Genomic DNA, 17,960 nt, shown 5'->3' on the forward strand with positions numbered 1-17,960 from the left:
AAACATGTAGCTATTAGAATAGTATATATATATCAAGTATCTTTCTTTATTTTATTGCTATCGCTAACTCCCTTATACCACCACATTACTATAAATCAAGTAAATAAGCCAATTTGTATTGCCCACCAATTTAAGCCACAATTTCAATGCAATTGGCTTGTTGAGAATATTCAAATATTCCATAGTACAGTAAGATCTATTGTTGAAATTTTTACCAAGATCGGTCAAGAAACACAGAAGTTATTAAAAGAAATCGTGTGGTTATATGTACATATATATATTTTCAGCCCACGTGTCAGCGGCAGCTAGCGCAAAGCTCAAGAATTTCTGTATACATATACACGCGCGTCGTTATTGATTGCAATTGCGATTGTATTGTTTTCTGTGCTGTTTTTTTATCCGTTTTTTTCTCATTATGTCTCAATTGTTGGTGTGGCTGTTGAGTAGAACGGTTGCAAATAGTGTGATCTGTTACGAGTTCGAGTCCTATCGGGGGGACGCTTTTTTTAAATTTATTTTTTTTTACTATGAAGCAAAAGAGTGTGGAGCGCAAGCTGCATTTGGTGTTGGTAAGAGAGGGTTCAGGGTATTTCTTAGTCGGGAGCTCCCGACTAGAGCCTCTTACTTGTTGTTTTTGTGTGCCCTGAAGACGGTTGCCGAAGTGCAGCCGAAATATATTGGTGAAAACTTATGCAAAATTGTGTTTTTTTGTCTTGAATAAAAACCCCAAACTTCGAGCCAGCTAAACAAATATTTATATAATATACATATCTTAACAAGCGGACCCAAAGTTCATTATTTATTTGGTCACTTTCCAGTTTTATGCTCTGCATTTTGTAAGCTACATAAAATGAGGTAATTATTACATCTTGCTGCTTATATGTTGGGCTTTAAGTCAATTACAAGTCGCATGCGAAGTCTTGACGAGGTTCATTTGATTAATTTGCAAGGCTCACAGCCCACACACACACAGTCACACACAGACACACACTTGTTTTGTACGTAATTTTTGAGTGTAAACTAATGTTTCTCATAACAACGAACAACAAGAATGTATAAACATCCAAAGTTTGCAGGTTATCCGTATAGCTACTTGAGGAACCTTTCGGTTTTACCGTCCGTAGACTTTGCTGCAGGCTCTGGATTTACAAACCCTGTTCCCAAATTTGAAGCCATTTACCATTGAGAATTATAAGCAACGAAAAGGCGACAAAGCCCACAATACCAAACACATACAACAGTAGGCTTTGACTAACTGACTTATTGACTGACTGACTGATTGATAAACAACGCTCATCCCAAACCTTTATGGCTAGACAGCTGAAATTTTGTACCTGATGCGGTGCCCCTTTAGATAGGTGTTTCATGAAACCTATTACTAATTGTCAATGTTATTTGCTCAATTTTGTTTGGAAGTTTTTCCACACTTTTAACCTAAGCCACACACACTCCTTAGCTTAAATGGGCTGGTATGAACTTGGTGGGTTCAAATTCATATTCATTTGTCATGTAGATTTCTTGCGTAAGTTCATTTGCAAAGATCTTTAAGAAAACGCACTTGAGAACTTTTCACGCTTTTCGGAAATTCCACACTTCCCCGGTGGAAAGTGAAGGTGAAAGGTGTATGCGCGAAATTTAAGATTCGTCCGATCCGCTTCAAGCTTTCAAATCCCTACATTAGAACTTTATGAATACGTGCTTCGCCGATTTTGCCAATTCCAATCGCACCTGTGGAAAATTGGCAGAAACCGTTGAGTCTTACTTTTTTCTAACTCCGTTTTAATGATCCTTATGAACATCCATTTAGGGGGATTTTTTCCCACTTTGCGCAAAAACCACAATACGAGAGTTTCTTATACGAAAATAAAATGTGGATTTTAACTTTTATTTCTTAATTCAATTAAATTATCTTTGTTAGATAGTTTAGATGTTAAGCTTAAGAATAAGCACAACTTATAAGTAGATCTTGAGTTTTCTATGGGGGGAAAAGGATTTTATGAATATAACTTGTACCGGCAAGGCTAGTTAGTTCCATCAAGTTATCTGATTAAAAAATAATGTCCATTTTAAAATTAATTAAATTAAATAAAAGACAAAAAGTTAATCTCATTATAAGCAATCTACATTTTTTAAACCAAATACATTTATTGCAACATTATCTTTCTTAGGGTATATACTGTGTTGCTATAAAAGCAGACCTGTCAGCTCTTTTCTTTTGCCAATAGGCTGTGCAAATTTCTCCAATAAAGACCAAACCTGCTACACCGTAGCATACGCCAAGCAATTTCCATAACCATTTCAAGTCCTCAATATTTAGGGGCATTGGCTTAATTTCCAGATTGTCTGCTAGACTGGTGTTCGCCAAGCGAGAATGTACGCTCGACATCATGTTTTGTCCAGCCGTGAATTCCCAGTGTTTGTGAAGGCCAAACCTGTTGGTATCATGCACAAAATCCAAAAAGGCCTCCCTATAAACGGAGTTTTTCTTTAGGATATTAATGAGTAGAGCCTCGCCAAGAATGTTTAATCCACGTGACTTGCACAACACAATTCGATTGTGGGATTTTTGATAACGGTCCAAAACTTCCCACAAATTGGTGTGTATGTGGTATGCATAGCTAGAATTTAAAGTCAATATTTTATTTCCGTATTGTTTAGTTGGGACATATTCGACATTCGGCAATAGCTTTTCGTAATCTTTTTTCCAGATTTCTTTTTTTAGGACAGACTTAAAGCTCCTATCTAGCAGAACACTTAATCCACTTCTCCGCAGCTCGTCGAAATTTTGTATCTGTTTAAACGTAGGATGCTTTGTCAGCAGCGTGCTGAGATTGGCATTGAAATAACTGCTGAGAACTAAACTGAAAATGCTCATAACCATTATAATCTGCCGCAGCGAAATACTGGTTCTATATCGCCTGAAGGGCATTGGGAGTCCCATAACGCCAGCTAAGGCGTGCAGATTTAACACTAAAGTGGAGTATGTTAAAAGGGGTCTGCGCCGAAATATATGATTTGTTGCGCATACAAACAAAGTTTCAATTATGGCAAGCATAAAATATGAGCCCAAGACGATTGTGGAGTAGGTTTTTAAACCTGTGTACACATCACCTATTCTCATTTCCTTTCCACAAGGAACTATAACAAAAATATTAGAAAGACTTATAACATTTGCATACTCTATATTGGCTGGTATAGTCCACGCTGTCTGCACAAAGGGTCGGATGGGCAAGTCAATGAGACCCTTTTTTGTCATATCAAAGATATCGCTAATGTCCATACTCCCGATCTCACTTAAAGGTTGCTGCAAACGCAAGCTAATATTGTGTTTCTGCGCAAAGTCCATAATAAATCGATCTGAGGATCCACAAAGCTTTTGCTCTCCAGTGCGTGGGTTAGTTTTCAACATGCTGCGAGGTGGAAACAGGTCGGGCAATATAACAGCTGTCTTTCCATGAAAATTCAGCCAGACCTTGGGAAATATAGGACCGTCATTAATGTCCACAACACTTTCGAAAATCGGACTCGGAAACGGCTGTAGACGATATGTAGTGATCGGTCCTTCGAAATCGTACGAAGTTGAGTGCAGCACAATTAAATTAACCAAGTTGTATTCATTCGCTTGCTCACTGACGATGAGTAAAAGCTCCTCAAGATTGGATGGTATAATTTGCGTCAAGATTACGATTCGCGTCTCTCTCATTCGATCGAGATTCTGGGCTAGTGTCGTGAGCAGCTGGGAGTCGGCGAGCTTGGACATGCAAACCAGAGCGAGGGCCTCGCTATTGAAAAGCTTTTTTACATTGAAGACGGTCCTTTCATCTAAGCGTAGAGTAGCTAGGCCAACTGGACTGATCTCTTGCAAGAGGCAGTTGATGTCCTGTCGACATTTCATGAACAAGAGCGTATCCACAGACCTCTCCTTCTGAACTTTCGCAATGATATTGTTGATAAAGTCAATTTTTGAATTTCCCAATGCTGGATACGTGACCAATTGTCCAGCTAGGAGCAGCAGAAGAAGCTGATTAATCGTATACAATTTAAAGGACAACATTATGAGTCCTGCCCAAATGTGTAACTGAGCACGGGCTTTCACATTTTGCACTTAAATTGAAAAGGCAGCACAGCAATTAATTTAAACATTATTCTAATAGAGTTCACGGCATAATTGACAGTGGATCTTAGATTTGCAAAGGTGACCTGTTTTCGTTTGATAAAGTGTATTAAATGCTCGATGGGCATACATACATACATCAAGATTCCGTTCTGGTTGAATAATTGTTAATTTAGTTTTTAATTTCTTAAAATTCTATTAAAATTGAATACTTAGGTTCCAACTAATAATCCTATGTATCAAAACCATTTTAGTATATGTAAACTGTTCTAAAATCCCCAAATTGGTGTTCAACATTTAAAATAGTTTTAAACAAGTCAGCGCTGCAAAAGAATTGCTAGTTCGTGGTTAGATTGACGTGATTAAAGTACATTTGAATTTTCTTTCCCAGCGTTTATTGAGCACATTTAACTCGTCCAATGTCTATAAACAAGCTCCAGGCAATTCCTGATGGCAAATTAAAGAAAAAAGCTAAGTTATTTCAAAAACAAATAATTAATGCGCACAGCTGGCGCGGCAGCCAACCCGTGAATACTTGGAAATAATCAGATCTAAAAACAACTTGTGTTTTTATGGCCAATTTCATGCAAAGCTAAATGTTTCGGTAAAAAAAAAACGAATGTATTCCCGAAAACAATATATTTATACCATAAACATTCATCTTAACAGGCGGCACCAAATTTCAATATTTATTTGGTCACTTTCCAGTTTTATGCTCTGGATTTTGTATACTATATAAAATGAAATAATTATGAAATCTTGCTGCTTATATGTTGGGCTTTAAGTCAATTACAAGTCGCATGCGAAGTCTTGACGATGCTAATTTGATTAATTTGCAAGGCTCACAGCTCACACACACACACACACATAATCACACACTTAAACTCACACCGTCACACGTGTCGGATGTGTAATGTACGTAATACGCGAACTCAAACAGTTTATTAAACCTTAATTATCGCTTGTTATTGTTGGAAAGGCAAGTTAATTGAACAGGCACGTCCATTTCATTATGCTGATTGAGCGCGCATCTTTGGTGGAATGTCGCCACAAACTGGAGAGTTAAAGAGCAATCACCTAACGACGTCTTTAACCCAAAGATGCCTTAAACCCAAAGATGCCTTCACTTCTGCATGATATACTGTCAGCTATGGAGCATAAATGCATACCCTTTAAACGCACAACTATTTCATACGTGAGCAACAGTTGTTTTAATTTGCAGGTCAAAACTTAATAAACTTAATTTACGAAACTCATCGCTAAGATTTGCTTTAAATAAGCAATTTGGATTTATTTAGTGCTGAGAATGACCATGTCAGAAGCATTCGTTAATTGTTTCAGCCTATCTTGGCCTCCATAACCGCAAATTTAATTTTGGAAATCTGATTATGCGTCAGCTGCAAACAACAAGACAGGCACACCCACACACTCACACACACACGCACTCATGACAAAAACGTGAACTATTTTCAATCCAGAAACCGCAATTTGTATTTTCTGCAGTCGGCGTATATACACGATTATATACATAAATTTGCTGTTTCTATTTTTCTGCATTTGTGTGTGCATATATATATATATATATATTTTCCAATTTCCATAGCTGACAGTTGCCAAAATCGCGTGCGCTAAATGTTATTTATAATAGAATTTATGCCTAGAACCAAACCAAACTGAACCATCCATGGACCAATGCAAATGGCAGCCTGTCGAAAACGCTCCAATTTCGCTATGTATCATTTATATATTTTCATTTCCAGTTTTTTTTTTTTCTGAGAGAGAGAGCGTGAACGGCGGACGACCGCAAAATTCAACAACAGCAATGGCGGCGGCGGTATAATAAACCATTTTGGGGCTCCAAACTGCCCCCAAAAATGGGCAAATAAATGCATGGAAATGCTAAGCGAAATTCTTGTGCTATGGCAAAGAATTCATTATTGGATACGAAATTGAATATGGCACTGCGCAAACAATGTTTGACATTATATTAAAATGTTGTCATAAGCTGTGCCTCGAACCCATGCAAATCCTTTTTTTCCTGCAGTTCCCCAGCTCGTTTTGTGTGTGCTCTGAGGCGTTAAAATTGCACATCTCAATGGCAGTTCGTTTATGTAGCTCTGTCTCACTCTCACTCGCTGGTGCTATCTGCCGCTCTCGCTCTGTCAGATAATGACAGCCAGTGCGGCGGCTGTTGGTGTTGGCGTCGACTACAAAATGGCCGCTGGTGGAATATGTCAACAGCTGTTCGCGCACTCGCATGTGTTGCATAATTTTTGGCATTTGGCTTTCCGCTGTGCAAAAACAACATCGAAAAGTCAATTTAATTACAACAGGCGCATTTAAATTTAAATCAACCGGACGTGTGTGGGTGTGTGTGTGTGTGTGTGATTTACAATGTCAGCGCCGCCATAGCCGGCATATAATAAAAGCTTTAAATGGACTTAAAAGCCTTTAAAACTGGCATTGTGTGCGTGTGTGTGCATGTAAATAGTTCACACGGCCAACTAAACGGAAACCGCGTTACACAGACACACACACACATGGAGAGAAAGAGAGAGGGATACACAATGCACTGTATGTTAGTGTGCCAATGCATGCGGTTGTTGCCGCAAAGTATGCTACAGAAAATTTTCAGTTTCATGCGCCCAGCAGCTTTACATTTATTGCACACACACTGTCCTTGCCACGCCCCAAAAACGAAATGCTGAGCCAAACACCCCGTGCGCCACGACGCTGGGCAGCAAGAAAAATAGAATTGTTTATTTGCCTTCGCCTTTCTTATTTAAAACTATTTTATGTGCCGCCTGTCCCAACGTAAACTTTTGCAAAAATTGTGGCAACTGCAAGGGGTGTGTGGCCAGGGGCACAGATAGAGCAATTGGAGTGTGAAACGTTTTCACTTCCGTGTGTTGGCAGTAGATGCTGCCTCTGCCGCTACGGCTGCTGCTACGGCTGCTGTTTTCCAGCACTTTTCCTAACTCGAACATAAAGTTCAGTCGATTTTGTGCAGTTCTCCTTGCCTCTCCTCTTGTTGTTGTTGTTGTTGTTGTTGCTGTTAGCCCAAAATCCCATTTGGCACTGAATTGTGTGCACACATTGAATATTTGTAGCAAGCTTAAGGCCCCTGCTTATATATGGGGCATTAATAGATATTTTGTGTGCGATGCTGGTGCACTATTTTTTGCCAGTGTATGGGTGTGTGTGTGTGTGTGTACCTTGTAATTGAATCGTGAATGTTGCATACTTGCAGGCGGCAACACTCGATAGCAATGCGAGCCGTTTGTGATGTGTTTACTTGCGGCCCAATTTCAACACAATTGCAACACATTCGTGCCACATGCAGTGACATTTATGTGACCAACGCAACGCTTCGCATTGGTCAGCACTCGAGTGTCTTGTCTATGAGTTATTGCTTTTCAAGCACCAGAAGGGGCAACTGCGGCAGCTGGACAGACTGGGGCAGCAAGCACATTGCATGCAGCGTTGACACATTTAAATCTATATCTATGACAAATGAAGCATTTCTAGGAGGAAAGGAAATTGCCTTAGCTTGGTAATAGCCGTTTATGCGACAGCCTTAATATATTTCCCTAAGATTGGAGGGAAACTCATATTTAATTTCCTTCCTAATTGATATGAAAATGTTAGAGGTGAATGAGAAATAATGAAATGAAAACTACAACTTAGGAAAATCTTAGCACATCAGATCGGGAGAACAGAATTTCTCGATTCTAAACTAATTTTGATGTACCGATTAGTTCATTATAAAGATTAACTTCATGATATTCTATAAATTGAACTTTCTGGATACAAATTTTGGGGCTTCAAACCCTTTTCCAGTTGAAGGACCGATTTACAAAGTCCACGCTCATTAAATGTATTTATGTTTGTATTTATGCATGTATATATTTTATGTAAATGCTGTTCGCATTTGGATCCAACTACCGCACAACTTAAGGACTATTCGAAACAACAAGCAATTTTAAATGAAGCTCAAAGCACACCTGCAGAATTCACATACTTAATTGAAAAGTAAATTTATTTATTATTTAATTAGTGTTGTATAAAAGTATAAGCCTAATCAGCTGTATGAGAGTATGTATAAGCTGGGTGCATTAAATCATTATATATTTTATTTGTATTTTGTTGTTGGCCAGCACTTTAATTATAAATTTAGATTAGAAGGATTTTCCATAAATAAATAAACAAGTATCTCTGTATGTGGGAATGATCGCTTTCGACAAAGGCGAACCAAATATACTTCCCGTCATGCTGCAAATTAAAAGGTATCATTAAAAATCGACCTACTTCGCGATTCTCATTATTTCAAGTAAGACTTAAGGATCTCGTGCTTTCAATATAAGTATAACAAAATGTGTTTTGGCTATCTAAAAATTGTGTCAGCTTCTTCACTCTCTTGCACTCTAGCTCTCTCTATATTTCTTTCTTTTGTACTTCGTATTTTAGATACAACTTGTTCGCCTGTTTCCCACCATAGACAACTTAAATCTACCCGTACTATTTGGTTATAACAGTAATTTCAGCTTCCTAGCTCGTATGGTTTAAGCTTAGCGTTGATCACAAATCAGTCAGTCCATCAGTAAGTCAGTCAAACAGTTCTATATATAGAGATAAATATATATATGTAATTAAGTACTCACCTTTAAGCTCACACGAACGGTTGTTTTATTATCATCTATCACTAGGCTGAAGACGAACTTTTTAGCAAACATACTAGCGGGTATACCGCGGCCATGCCTTGGTAAGCCTAAAATATTTATAGTTATATGTATATACTAAGTATCCATAAATTAAAAAAACACAATAAATAGACATTGTTTGAAATATTAAATTTTTATTATGATGTACAACATTAGATAATTGAGTAATTGACTTTGATTACAGGAATTGATTTATATATTAAACATTCCTGTTGCCAGTTGTTAAGACTAGATCTTGTTAAGACAAGATCTTTAAAAATGTTTACGGTCATTACACTTCTATAATGACATTTGCTCGTTTCGTTTGCCAACGTGCCACGCAAATTTCTGCAATGAAAACCAAACCTGCCAAGCCATAGCATACCCCAAGCAACTTCCATATCCATTTTAAATCAGCTAAACTTAATGGTGTTAATTCTTGATTGTTTGCTGGAAATCTTTGATCTAGAATCGGTTGGATGGATTCTATCATCTTGTTTCCAGCCTTTAAATTCCAGTGCTTGTCAAAACCGAAGCTGTTAGTCCAAGATACAAAATCATGTAGAGCCTCTCGAAAAATTGAGTTCTGCTTCATGATGTGGCCCATTAGTAAATCACTTATCAGAATAAGTCGACTCGATTTACAAAGTACATTTCGCTTATGAATCTTTTGATAATTGCCCAAAAAATCCCAAACATACTGATATGTCTGATGAGCATAGCTTTAATTTTAAGTCAATAACAATTCTAGAATTTGCTTAGTTGGCACGAAATGCGCATTGGGAACTAGCTCATTGAACATTTTAACTTCGAAATCATTTTGAAAGTAATTTTGTAAGGTTACGTCAAATATTACTTGTAGGCCACTTTGCCGCAGCTCCTCGAAACTCTCGATTTGTTTATACTGGGGATGCTTTGTCAGCAGCGTGCTGAGATTGGCATTGAAAAAACTGCAGAGAACTAAGCTGAAAATGCTCATAACCATTATAATCTGCTGCAGCGAAATACTGGTTCTATATCTCCTTATGGGCATGGGCAGTCCCAAGACACCAGCAAATGCCCAAAGGTTTAACACAAAGTTCGAGTATGGTGAAAAAGTTCTGCGCCGAAACATCCGATTTGTGGCAGCCACAATTAAAGTTTCAGTTATTGCAAACACAAAATATGAGCCCAAAACTATTGTGGAGTAGGTCCTTAACCCTTTGTACACATCACCAATGCTCATTTCATGGCCACAGGGCACCACAATAAAAAAGTGTGCATAGCCAGCGAAACAATTAAATTCTACACTTTTTTGCATTTGCAGAGATAATAGACTTGGCCTAGGCGGTATATCAATTTGGCCACTTTTTGTCAAATTGTAAAAGTCTATTGTTTCGTGTTTTGGCAACTCAGATAAAGGTCGCAGCAATTGCAATTGTATGTTGTGTTTATATGCAAACTCCTGCATCAGTACATCAGAGGCACCATACAGTTTCATCTCTTTTGTGCGACTGTCTCTGGCCATTAGGCTGCGTGGTGGGAACAGATCACGTAATATGACAGCCGTTTTCCTGTTGAAGTTACGCCAGACAGTGGGAAAGGTTGTTTCCTCATTAATATTCTTGATGCGTATAAAAGATGGACTCGAAAATGGTTGCATCCGATATGCAACCATCGCAGCTTTGATATCATACGAAGTTGATTTCAGTACGATTAGTTTGACAAAACTATAACTGTTCGCTTCGTCGCCGATTAAACGCAGCATTTCCTCTACATTAGGTTCCACACTGTGCAACAAGATAATAATACGTTAATCTCTTATGCGATGAAGGCTCTGCGCCAGTGTGGTCTGCAGCATGAAGTCCGCCAACTTAGACATGCAAAGCAGAGCAAGTACCTCGCTATTGTAGAGCTCTTTTACGCTCATCTTGGTAGATTCGTCGTGTCGCAGAGCTGGTATTCCAATTGGATTGAAATTGTCTAGCAAACAACTGATATCTGGATATCTGGCGTTTTGTTAACAACATCTTTGTGAACTTTGCGAATGATATCGTTTAGATAGGATTGTCCAGATTCCAATATTGGAGGATATGTGACCAACTGGCCGGGTAGCAGGAGCAGTAGCAGCAGCAGCAGAAGGGTGCGTTTATGCGATTTTAAGGACGACATTGCAAAGCAAGTTTAAAAAACTAACAGAGTTCCAGTTTTGCCATTTTGCACTTCTATTAATTTGTACATTACTCTAATTGCATTAATATTCAAACGTCGTCAAACGTCGAAGAATATGTAAGATAATGTCGAAAGTCTAACATGTTAACAATCGAAAGTAACATGGAACTTAAGGAAGAATTCCCAGTCCGCAATTGATTAAAAATGGCGTTGTATATAGTACAAAAAAAAACATTTAAGAGTGAATAATATAATATATTTAAAAAATATGTAGATGAAGAGTTATGGGAGCTGAATTTAGTTGAGTTTCATCTAAGCTGACTTGTTCCCAGACAAAATTCCTTCAAAAATATTTCTCAATTTTCGACTAGACTGCATAAAACTTTAATGGAAATGACATATTATTTTTCTTGTTTTGCATCAAGTGCTACATTACGTTTTATTCTCGTTTAACCTAAGAAAATTACTCAAGGAAGTCATAATAGTCTTTGGCCTGCTTTGAAAGTGTATAAAAGGCTCATGGCTAAATGAAATAAAATGCAATAAAACAACAACTTAACACCTTTGGGGCAAATAAACAGAGTGGGATGAAAAGAAGGGGTCAGGCATAGAGGCAGCGAGAAAGAGATAGCTAGGGGGAGGGCATAGAAGCAACTATGCTCGCATATACAAATGCGCAGGCAATACCAAAAGCAAACCGTAAGCGCAGACTAAGCCGATTATAGCAGGAATATGGGCGAGGGCTGCAGCGGCGGTGTGGTCCCGAGGTGGTCAGAAGGAATACTGACTGTCTGGCAGGAAGTGCGTGGCAGGCAGAAAACCCAGCAGCAGCAGCAGCAGGCAATGAATTATCGCACTAGCAGCGCCAGTAGACGAGACAAACGTGTTGTAAAAAATGTAGTACTATTAATTTTCTTGCATATCTTATAGTATCTTCATAAACCGACACGCACACACCCGCAAGCTCACACACACACACCGACACACAGAGTGCGACTGTCTCAGCAAATGCTTTGGCATTGGCTTAGTGCGAAGAGATTTCTAATTCAGTTGAGCAGAAATAAATTACTTACCGTAATTGTTTACCATATAAAACTGTAGCCAAGGCGTTGAGCGTAAATCGAGACAGTTGTTGGTTGTTTTCTGTGAGCTTTGTGTTGGTGTTGTTGTATTTGTTGTTGTTGTTGCTGCTGTTGTTGTTGTCTGTGCAGTTCTTATAGCTTCTGAGAAATTTCGGTTTTGCCAGCTGTCGCCCTGCAAAAAGGATTTCACACTTTTTTCGTTTTAGCTTGCCTCGCACCAACTTTAACTTTTAAATTCAAATTGTTAAATTTGTTGAATTTATTTACTTGTTTACTTTTAATTTATCTACTGCACACTTATAGTTGACACGAGCAAATTATTGCCATTTAATTTTGTGCTTTATGTCGACATAAATAATTGCGCAAAGCCAGGCAAAAATTGTATGTCGTTTACAATTTTTAATTATTTTTTAATGAAGTACAAGCATAAAAATAAAATAAAATAATAAAAAGTGAAAAAAACCCTACTCCTCTCACTATGAATTATTGCGTGTTTCAAGTGAATTTATTGCATGTGTAATACGCATTATAATGTGGCAGGGAACAAGTCGGGACATTTGATATGGTCAGCCTGCGGGCATACACAAGAGTACAATGAATATTTTCACTTTCTGCTCACCAGTTTGTTAATAAAAAGCTGGTTAAATGCCCAGCATAATTAAAACTATTATTACAAAGTAACGAATATCGCAAGGGAAAGCAGAATGCGTTGATTGAATCAGGTAGGTAAGTAATACAATATTAGAGATATATGCATAAGATATAGTTAGACGGACAGGCTGAACTTTCTCTTTGCCCTATCTGCATAATATTACATTTTATATTTAGAATTTCTTCACTCTTTTCAATTACTTTTTTCCCCATTTTTTATAATCTGTTATATTTTGTATATTGTAGGATTATTTATAATTTTTACTTCAAAATAATTATTCCTGGCCTGCACTTCCCTTTCTACGTTAAACTCTTACAATACAAAATAACATTCGTGGTGAATAGCGGCATAGCTGACGGTTAAATAAAATTCCTCAACCATTTGGTGTTGCTATTCAGAATTATTGATAAAGGTTTTAATATTGCTCTGCTCATTTATTAAAAGTTAGCTTGATACCCATTAATAATAAATAAATAAAGAATTAAAGAAAATAAATGCAGAAGGAAGAAATATTTTCAATTGAATGAGGAGCAGCAGAGAAATATTAAGCACCGATTTACGAGCATTCAGATCAAAATAAAAATTATTTAAATTAAATTATTTAAATATTAAAATTCAGATCAAAAATAGAAAAAGAGTTCTACTAAAATATTTGTTATATCAATTACAAGTAAAATGAAATATCTTAAATGAATATTTCAAGGGTTCGGTTCCAATACCCAATCTATTTGGGATCTAGCTTAGATTCTTTCGAATCTTTGAATTCTTTGAATCAATAGTTCGGTTTTTAGTGGCAACAATTAAAAATCTGTGATGCGCTGTGACTGAGACCTTACAATTAATTAATAAATATAATGTTTTATATATCAAATATAGTTTGGTCAGTTATTTGTTCTACTTCAATGTAAAGACTATCGCTAATAGATGTTATGTTAAAGAGACTTTTTTCTACATTTTACAATTAGAGTATCTTTAAGTCAAATTGAACAGTTATAGCTATTTATAATTTAAAAAAAAAAAACAACAAAAAAACAGATTTTTAATAATATCTCGTAACTAATTGTTGCGCAAATGCGATTTTTCATTTCTGCCAATAATTATAGTTTGGTTAAGATTATAGCCCACCTATATAAAATTAACGACAAATTTAATATATCCTAAGCAGCAGCAATCCTATGCATAACAACTAAATTATCTAAATTTTCTGAACTGCAAGGGCACGTGTCTGTTGCAACATCGCAGATGCCGTTGCCCTTGCCCCGCTGAAGCTCCAAAAAATCACGCATTAGCTGCCAGTTTGCACTTAAAGTCATAAATTTATTCAAATATATGGGCGCCGAGATCGCGGTACGCATAAGACGTACACGTATGAGTTGGGCGGCGCTTTAAAGTAAAATTTATATTAACTTCATTTTCTGCTGGCTGCCACGCAGTCGTGGCATAACTCATACGCACCGTGTGCAACCGCAGCGGTAAGGACTCAGCCTCCAGTCATGGCGCGTGTCGGCAGCGCCAGCTTTCCAACAGGCATATCACTGGCGCCAAAGCCAGAAGAAGGGCGGGCTGCTGGCTTGGTGTCCACGGTCCAAATGGCAGCCAAGAGAATTTTAAATTACGCCTTTGAGTGGCGAGGCGAGTGCAGTCGATGCCGAAATGCAGCTGCAGTTGGAGTTCCAGTTGCAGTTGCAGTTATTGCGCTCGTGTGTTGGCTTTTTATCATGCATTTAATTGCAAATGAAGCAGCAGCAGCAGCAGCTACAACAACAACAACAAGATCTCCGACAATTGCGTGCAGCAGCACTCAACTCCAAATCTCAGCTGCCGCTTGTGGCAACTGTAAATGACGTTTAATCAAAGTTGTTGAAATTGATAGCATTGTTTGTGTTCCTGTGTGAATGTGTGCATGAGTGTGCATGTGTGTGGCGCATAAATTGCATGCTGCATTTTAAAGTGCACGAAATCCGTTTATTAAAGTGGCAAGTGTCCTTTTTCCTGATCTCATTAGAAATAATTATATTGCCATTCGCGAGCTGAGAAGCCATTAATAAAGAAATAAGCAAGCATTGCAGCAGGCACTGCAAGTGCAACAGCTTTGCATTAGAAAATCTGTGGCAAGGTAGCCGAACAAGAGGTGTACGCTGTGGCAATACCAGTCCCTGCGCCTGTGTCTGTGCCTGTGGTGGCCACACAACGCACATTGTGCAACTTAGTTGTGGCAGGCAATAAAATAAAGTCTTAGCTCCCAGTTCAGAGAGCTTGCCACATTTAATTTGTTGCGCAACAAATTAGCATTTATTTTCATTAGAACTTTAACATTGCATTGTTTGTTCGCTTTTTGCGCTCTTTTTGTCTGTTGCCTTGTACAATGTTTGCTTTTAATTATAACAACAAAAATATTTATGCCTTATTTTAACAGCTACAAATCTCTGAAGATTTACAAAAAAGTAAACTCTTGCAAGATATTTAAAATTAAGGCATAGCTTTCTGTGGGTCGCCAAGATTTTTTATGTATAATTTCTATTATTATTTTATTCTTGCAGAAGGATAAGTTAAAGGAAACCATTGTTAATAACTATTGGCTACATAAAATAATAAATGTTAATAATTGTTGGCTATATAAACAAATATTTCTAGAGATTGATTAAGCTATTAGAAATTGAAAGCTTACAGTCGGTTGGATTTCTCTGTAATATAAATTGCACTAAGATGTGGCTAGGGTAACACAAACTTTTCTTTTAATAACAACAAATATTATTTTCTGATTTCCATTGCGATTTGATTGAGAAATAATTCAAGTTGCCAGTTTTTAAGCCCATTTCTTGAACTCTTGTAATGTAAATAGGAGCAAATAGATTTTCTTTAATAAAAGTGACATTACATATTTTAATTTCCATTGAAATTTGCTTTATTTTACGCAAAGCACATGACTTGCTTATAATTATATGAATTGGTGGCATAGTTTTCAATTAGCAACAAATTTCCATATTTTATGTAGCATACTTTTTGGTGCTCACTTAAATAGAATTTTATAATTGTCGCAGATTATCAATAAACTGATGAGCATTTAATATAATTTCTGAATATTGTCAATTTGATTTCAGAATATTCAAAGTATTCGCATTGAAATATAAATACAATTATTGAAGCATACAAATCTGGGCTGGAATTGCGTTTTCAATTGTTGCGCGTATAGAAAGAATCGCCTATGCGACGTTGTGGACTTCGGTCAGCAGCTTCATTACGATGTCGCTGGTTGTTGTTGTTGTAGTTGTAGCGTTGATCATAATCATCATCATCATTATCATTAACAGCATCGGCATTCCTGTACCGCGCATTATCCGAGTAAGAGCTCACGCCCGACTGAGCGCCCAACGAAGCTGAAGATGAGTAACGTTTGTTGCCAGCTGCATTCGAATACGGATGCGGATGCGAATGCGACTGCGAATACGAGTTACCATTGGCGCCAAACGCCCAGCCGCTGTCCATGTAATGATGCCGATGACGCTCCCTTTCCGGGTAATAGTGATGCTGATAATAGTCCGAGTCCGAGTCCGAGCCGCCGTCCGTGTTGGCGTTGAAGTCGGGGCGCAGCGAATGGTCAATGTGTGTACGATTAGGATAGAAATCGGCAGCCGATGAGGGCGTGCGATGCACGTTATTATAATCATCATCATGATGTTGCTGCTGTGGCTGCTGTTGCTGCTGCTGCTGCTGCTGATGATGGGGATAATGAGGATGTTGTTGTGGATGCGACAGCGGCGATTGCTGATACGAATGGGTATGCGAAGCTGGCTTATTAGTCACCAGACCACTGCTATACGGCGTATGCAGCGTCACAGCTGGTGTAACAATGACGGGCAACACGGCGGAACTGGTTGCTGGCACCAATGCCGGCTGCTGCTGCTGCTGTTGCTGCCAAGATGCCGCCGATTCCGATGCTTTTGTGGATGCCGGCGATGAGGTTTGTTCGCGTGAGTTCATTTCAGCTAATTTATTGAAGCGATTGCGACTGCCCGACGATGTGAGCACCATCACGGTGGGGTTGATATCCGAGATATGCTCCTTGATGCAGCTCTGCAGCATATTCACGAAAAAGAAGAACGAGAGCAGCGTCAGCGCCGACATCACAGAGCTGGAGCTCTTTTTCTTCTTGGTGGCAGCCGTGGTGGGTGGCGATTTGGGCGCATAATATTGAGGCGGATGCGATGGATGCGGCGGCGGCGGCGACTGAGGCGGATGCGGCGGATGGGCAGGAGCGCTCCCACCGCTAGGCTGATAGGAGGAATAGCTGCCAGAGGGTGGTGTATGCTGCACCTCATACTCCATCGATGGCTCCATGCTGTTAATTTAAAGTTGCATTAGCGCTGGTCGACGCAGGACTGTGGATGCGGTACTTGGATTACTTACCCATAGCCCGAGTGGCCGCCGGCTGTGCTGGCATAAGCACCGTTGTGGTTGCTGCTAGCGCCCCACAGTGGCCGTCCATAATGGAGATAGGGATTCTGATAGAGCTGCTGCTGCTGCTGGTGTTGCCAGGGGTAATGGGCACGCTGGGTATCGCTGCAAGAATTCAAATTGCAGGCTGAGTGTGAGTAAGTGCAACAAATTGCGAGACAGCACAAACAAACAGGACACACACACACAAACACGCACACGCACACGGCTAGGCCAAAATGCCAGGCAGGTAAGCTGGGCCATCATTTGCTTTTGTTGTGTCACACAGCGCCAGCCGCATAAATTTCGCGCTGTCATTTAGCTTACGCATAATTATTTCCGGAAATGGCTGACAGCAGCGGATGTTGTTGTTGTTGTTGTTGCTCTGCCGCCTCCTGCTGATGTTGCATATTCCCAAAGGACATTTGATGTTTGATTTGGCAATTTTATTGCTAATTGATTTCCGCCAGCTGCGCGCTAGATTCCAATTGCAATCGACTGATTTCGCTGTTGGCCAACTAACCAGCACATCATCAACTGAGATGCGACATGCTCGAAAGTCAAAACCAACTGCCAGCAGCAGCAGCAGCAGCATTGGCGGCAACTGCAGCCGCTCCGGACAACAACAACCGCAAGTGACAGAGTTGCTTAGGCAACCTGCAATTGCGTTTTGGCCAGTTACTTAATGGCAACATTGGCACCGCTTGTCATTGTCAGCTGTTAAGTGCGAGCACTCCCCCTCACCCTCCCCCCCTCCCCCTTTCTCTTTAACACAAGCAAACTGACAATTGCCTGCAAAGTGTTTTGCGGTGTGTGTGGGAGGGCGA

At 39.0% G+C, this 17,960-nt stretch overlaps 2 protein-coding genes across 2 annotated transcripts; both read right to left on the reverse strand.

Moving 5' to 3' along the window:
- Positions 1-2,909: 2,909 nt before the first annotated feature.
- LOC135438457 (uncharacterized) lies at positions 2,910-4,054 on the reverse strand. Its single transcript, XM_064696784.1, has 2 exons — positions 3,180-4,054; positions 2,910-2,949 (listed from the first exon to the last, which is right to left on the reverse strand). Exons 1-2 carry the CDS (start codon positions 4,052-4,054, stop codon positions 2,910-2,912), a joined length of 915 nt encoding a protein of 304 aa, XP_064552854.1.
- Positions 4,055-10,606: 6,552 nt separating this feature from the next.
- LOC135438459 (target of Myb protein 1) lies at positions 10,607-17,543 on the reverse strand. Its single transcript, XM_064696786.1, has 4 exons — positions 17,461-17,543; positions 17,107-17,388; positions 15,942-17,038; positions 10,607-10,749 (listed from the first exon to the last, which is right to left on the reverse strand). Exons 1-4 carry the CDS (start codon positions 17,541-17,543, stop codon positions 10,607-10,609), a joined length of 1,605 nt encoding a protein of 534 aa, XP_064552856.1.
- Between the last annotated feature and the right edge of the window lie 417 nt (positions 17,544-17,960).

The sequence above is a fragment of the Drosophila montana genome, unplaced genomic scaffold (genome assembly GCF_035044405.1).
Source record: "Drosophila montana isolate Dmon_TW-CO22-7 unplaced genomic scaffold, ASM3504440v1 contig_3848_1, whole genome shotgun sequence".
NCBI lineage: Eukaryota > Metazoa > Arthropoda > Insecta > Diptera > Drosophilidae > Drosophila > Drosophila montana.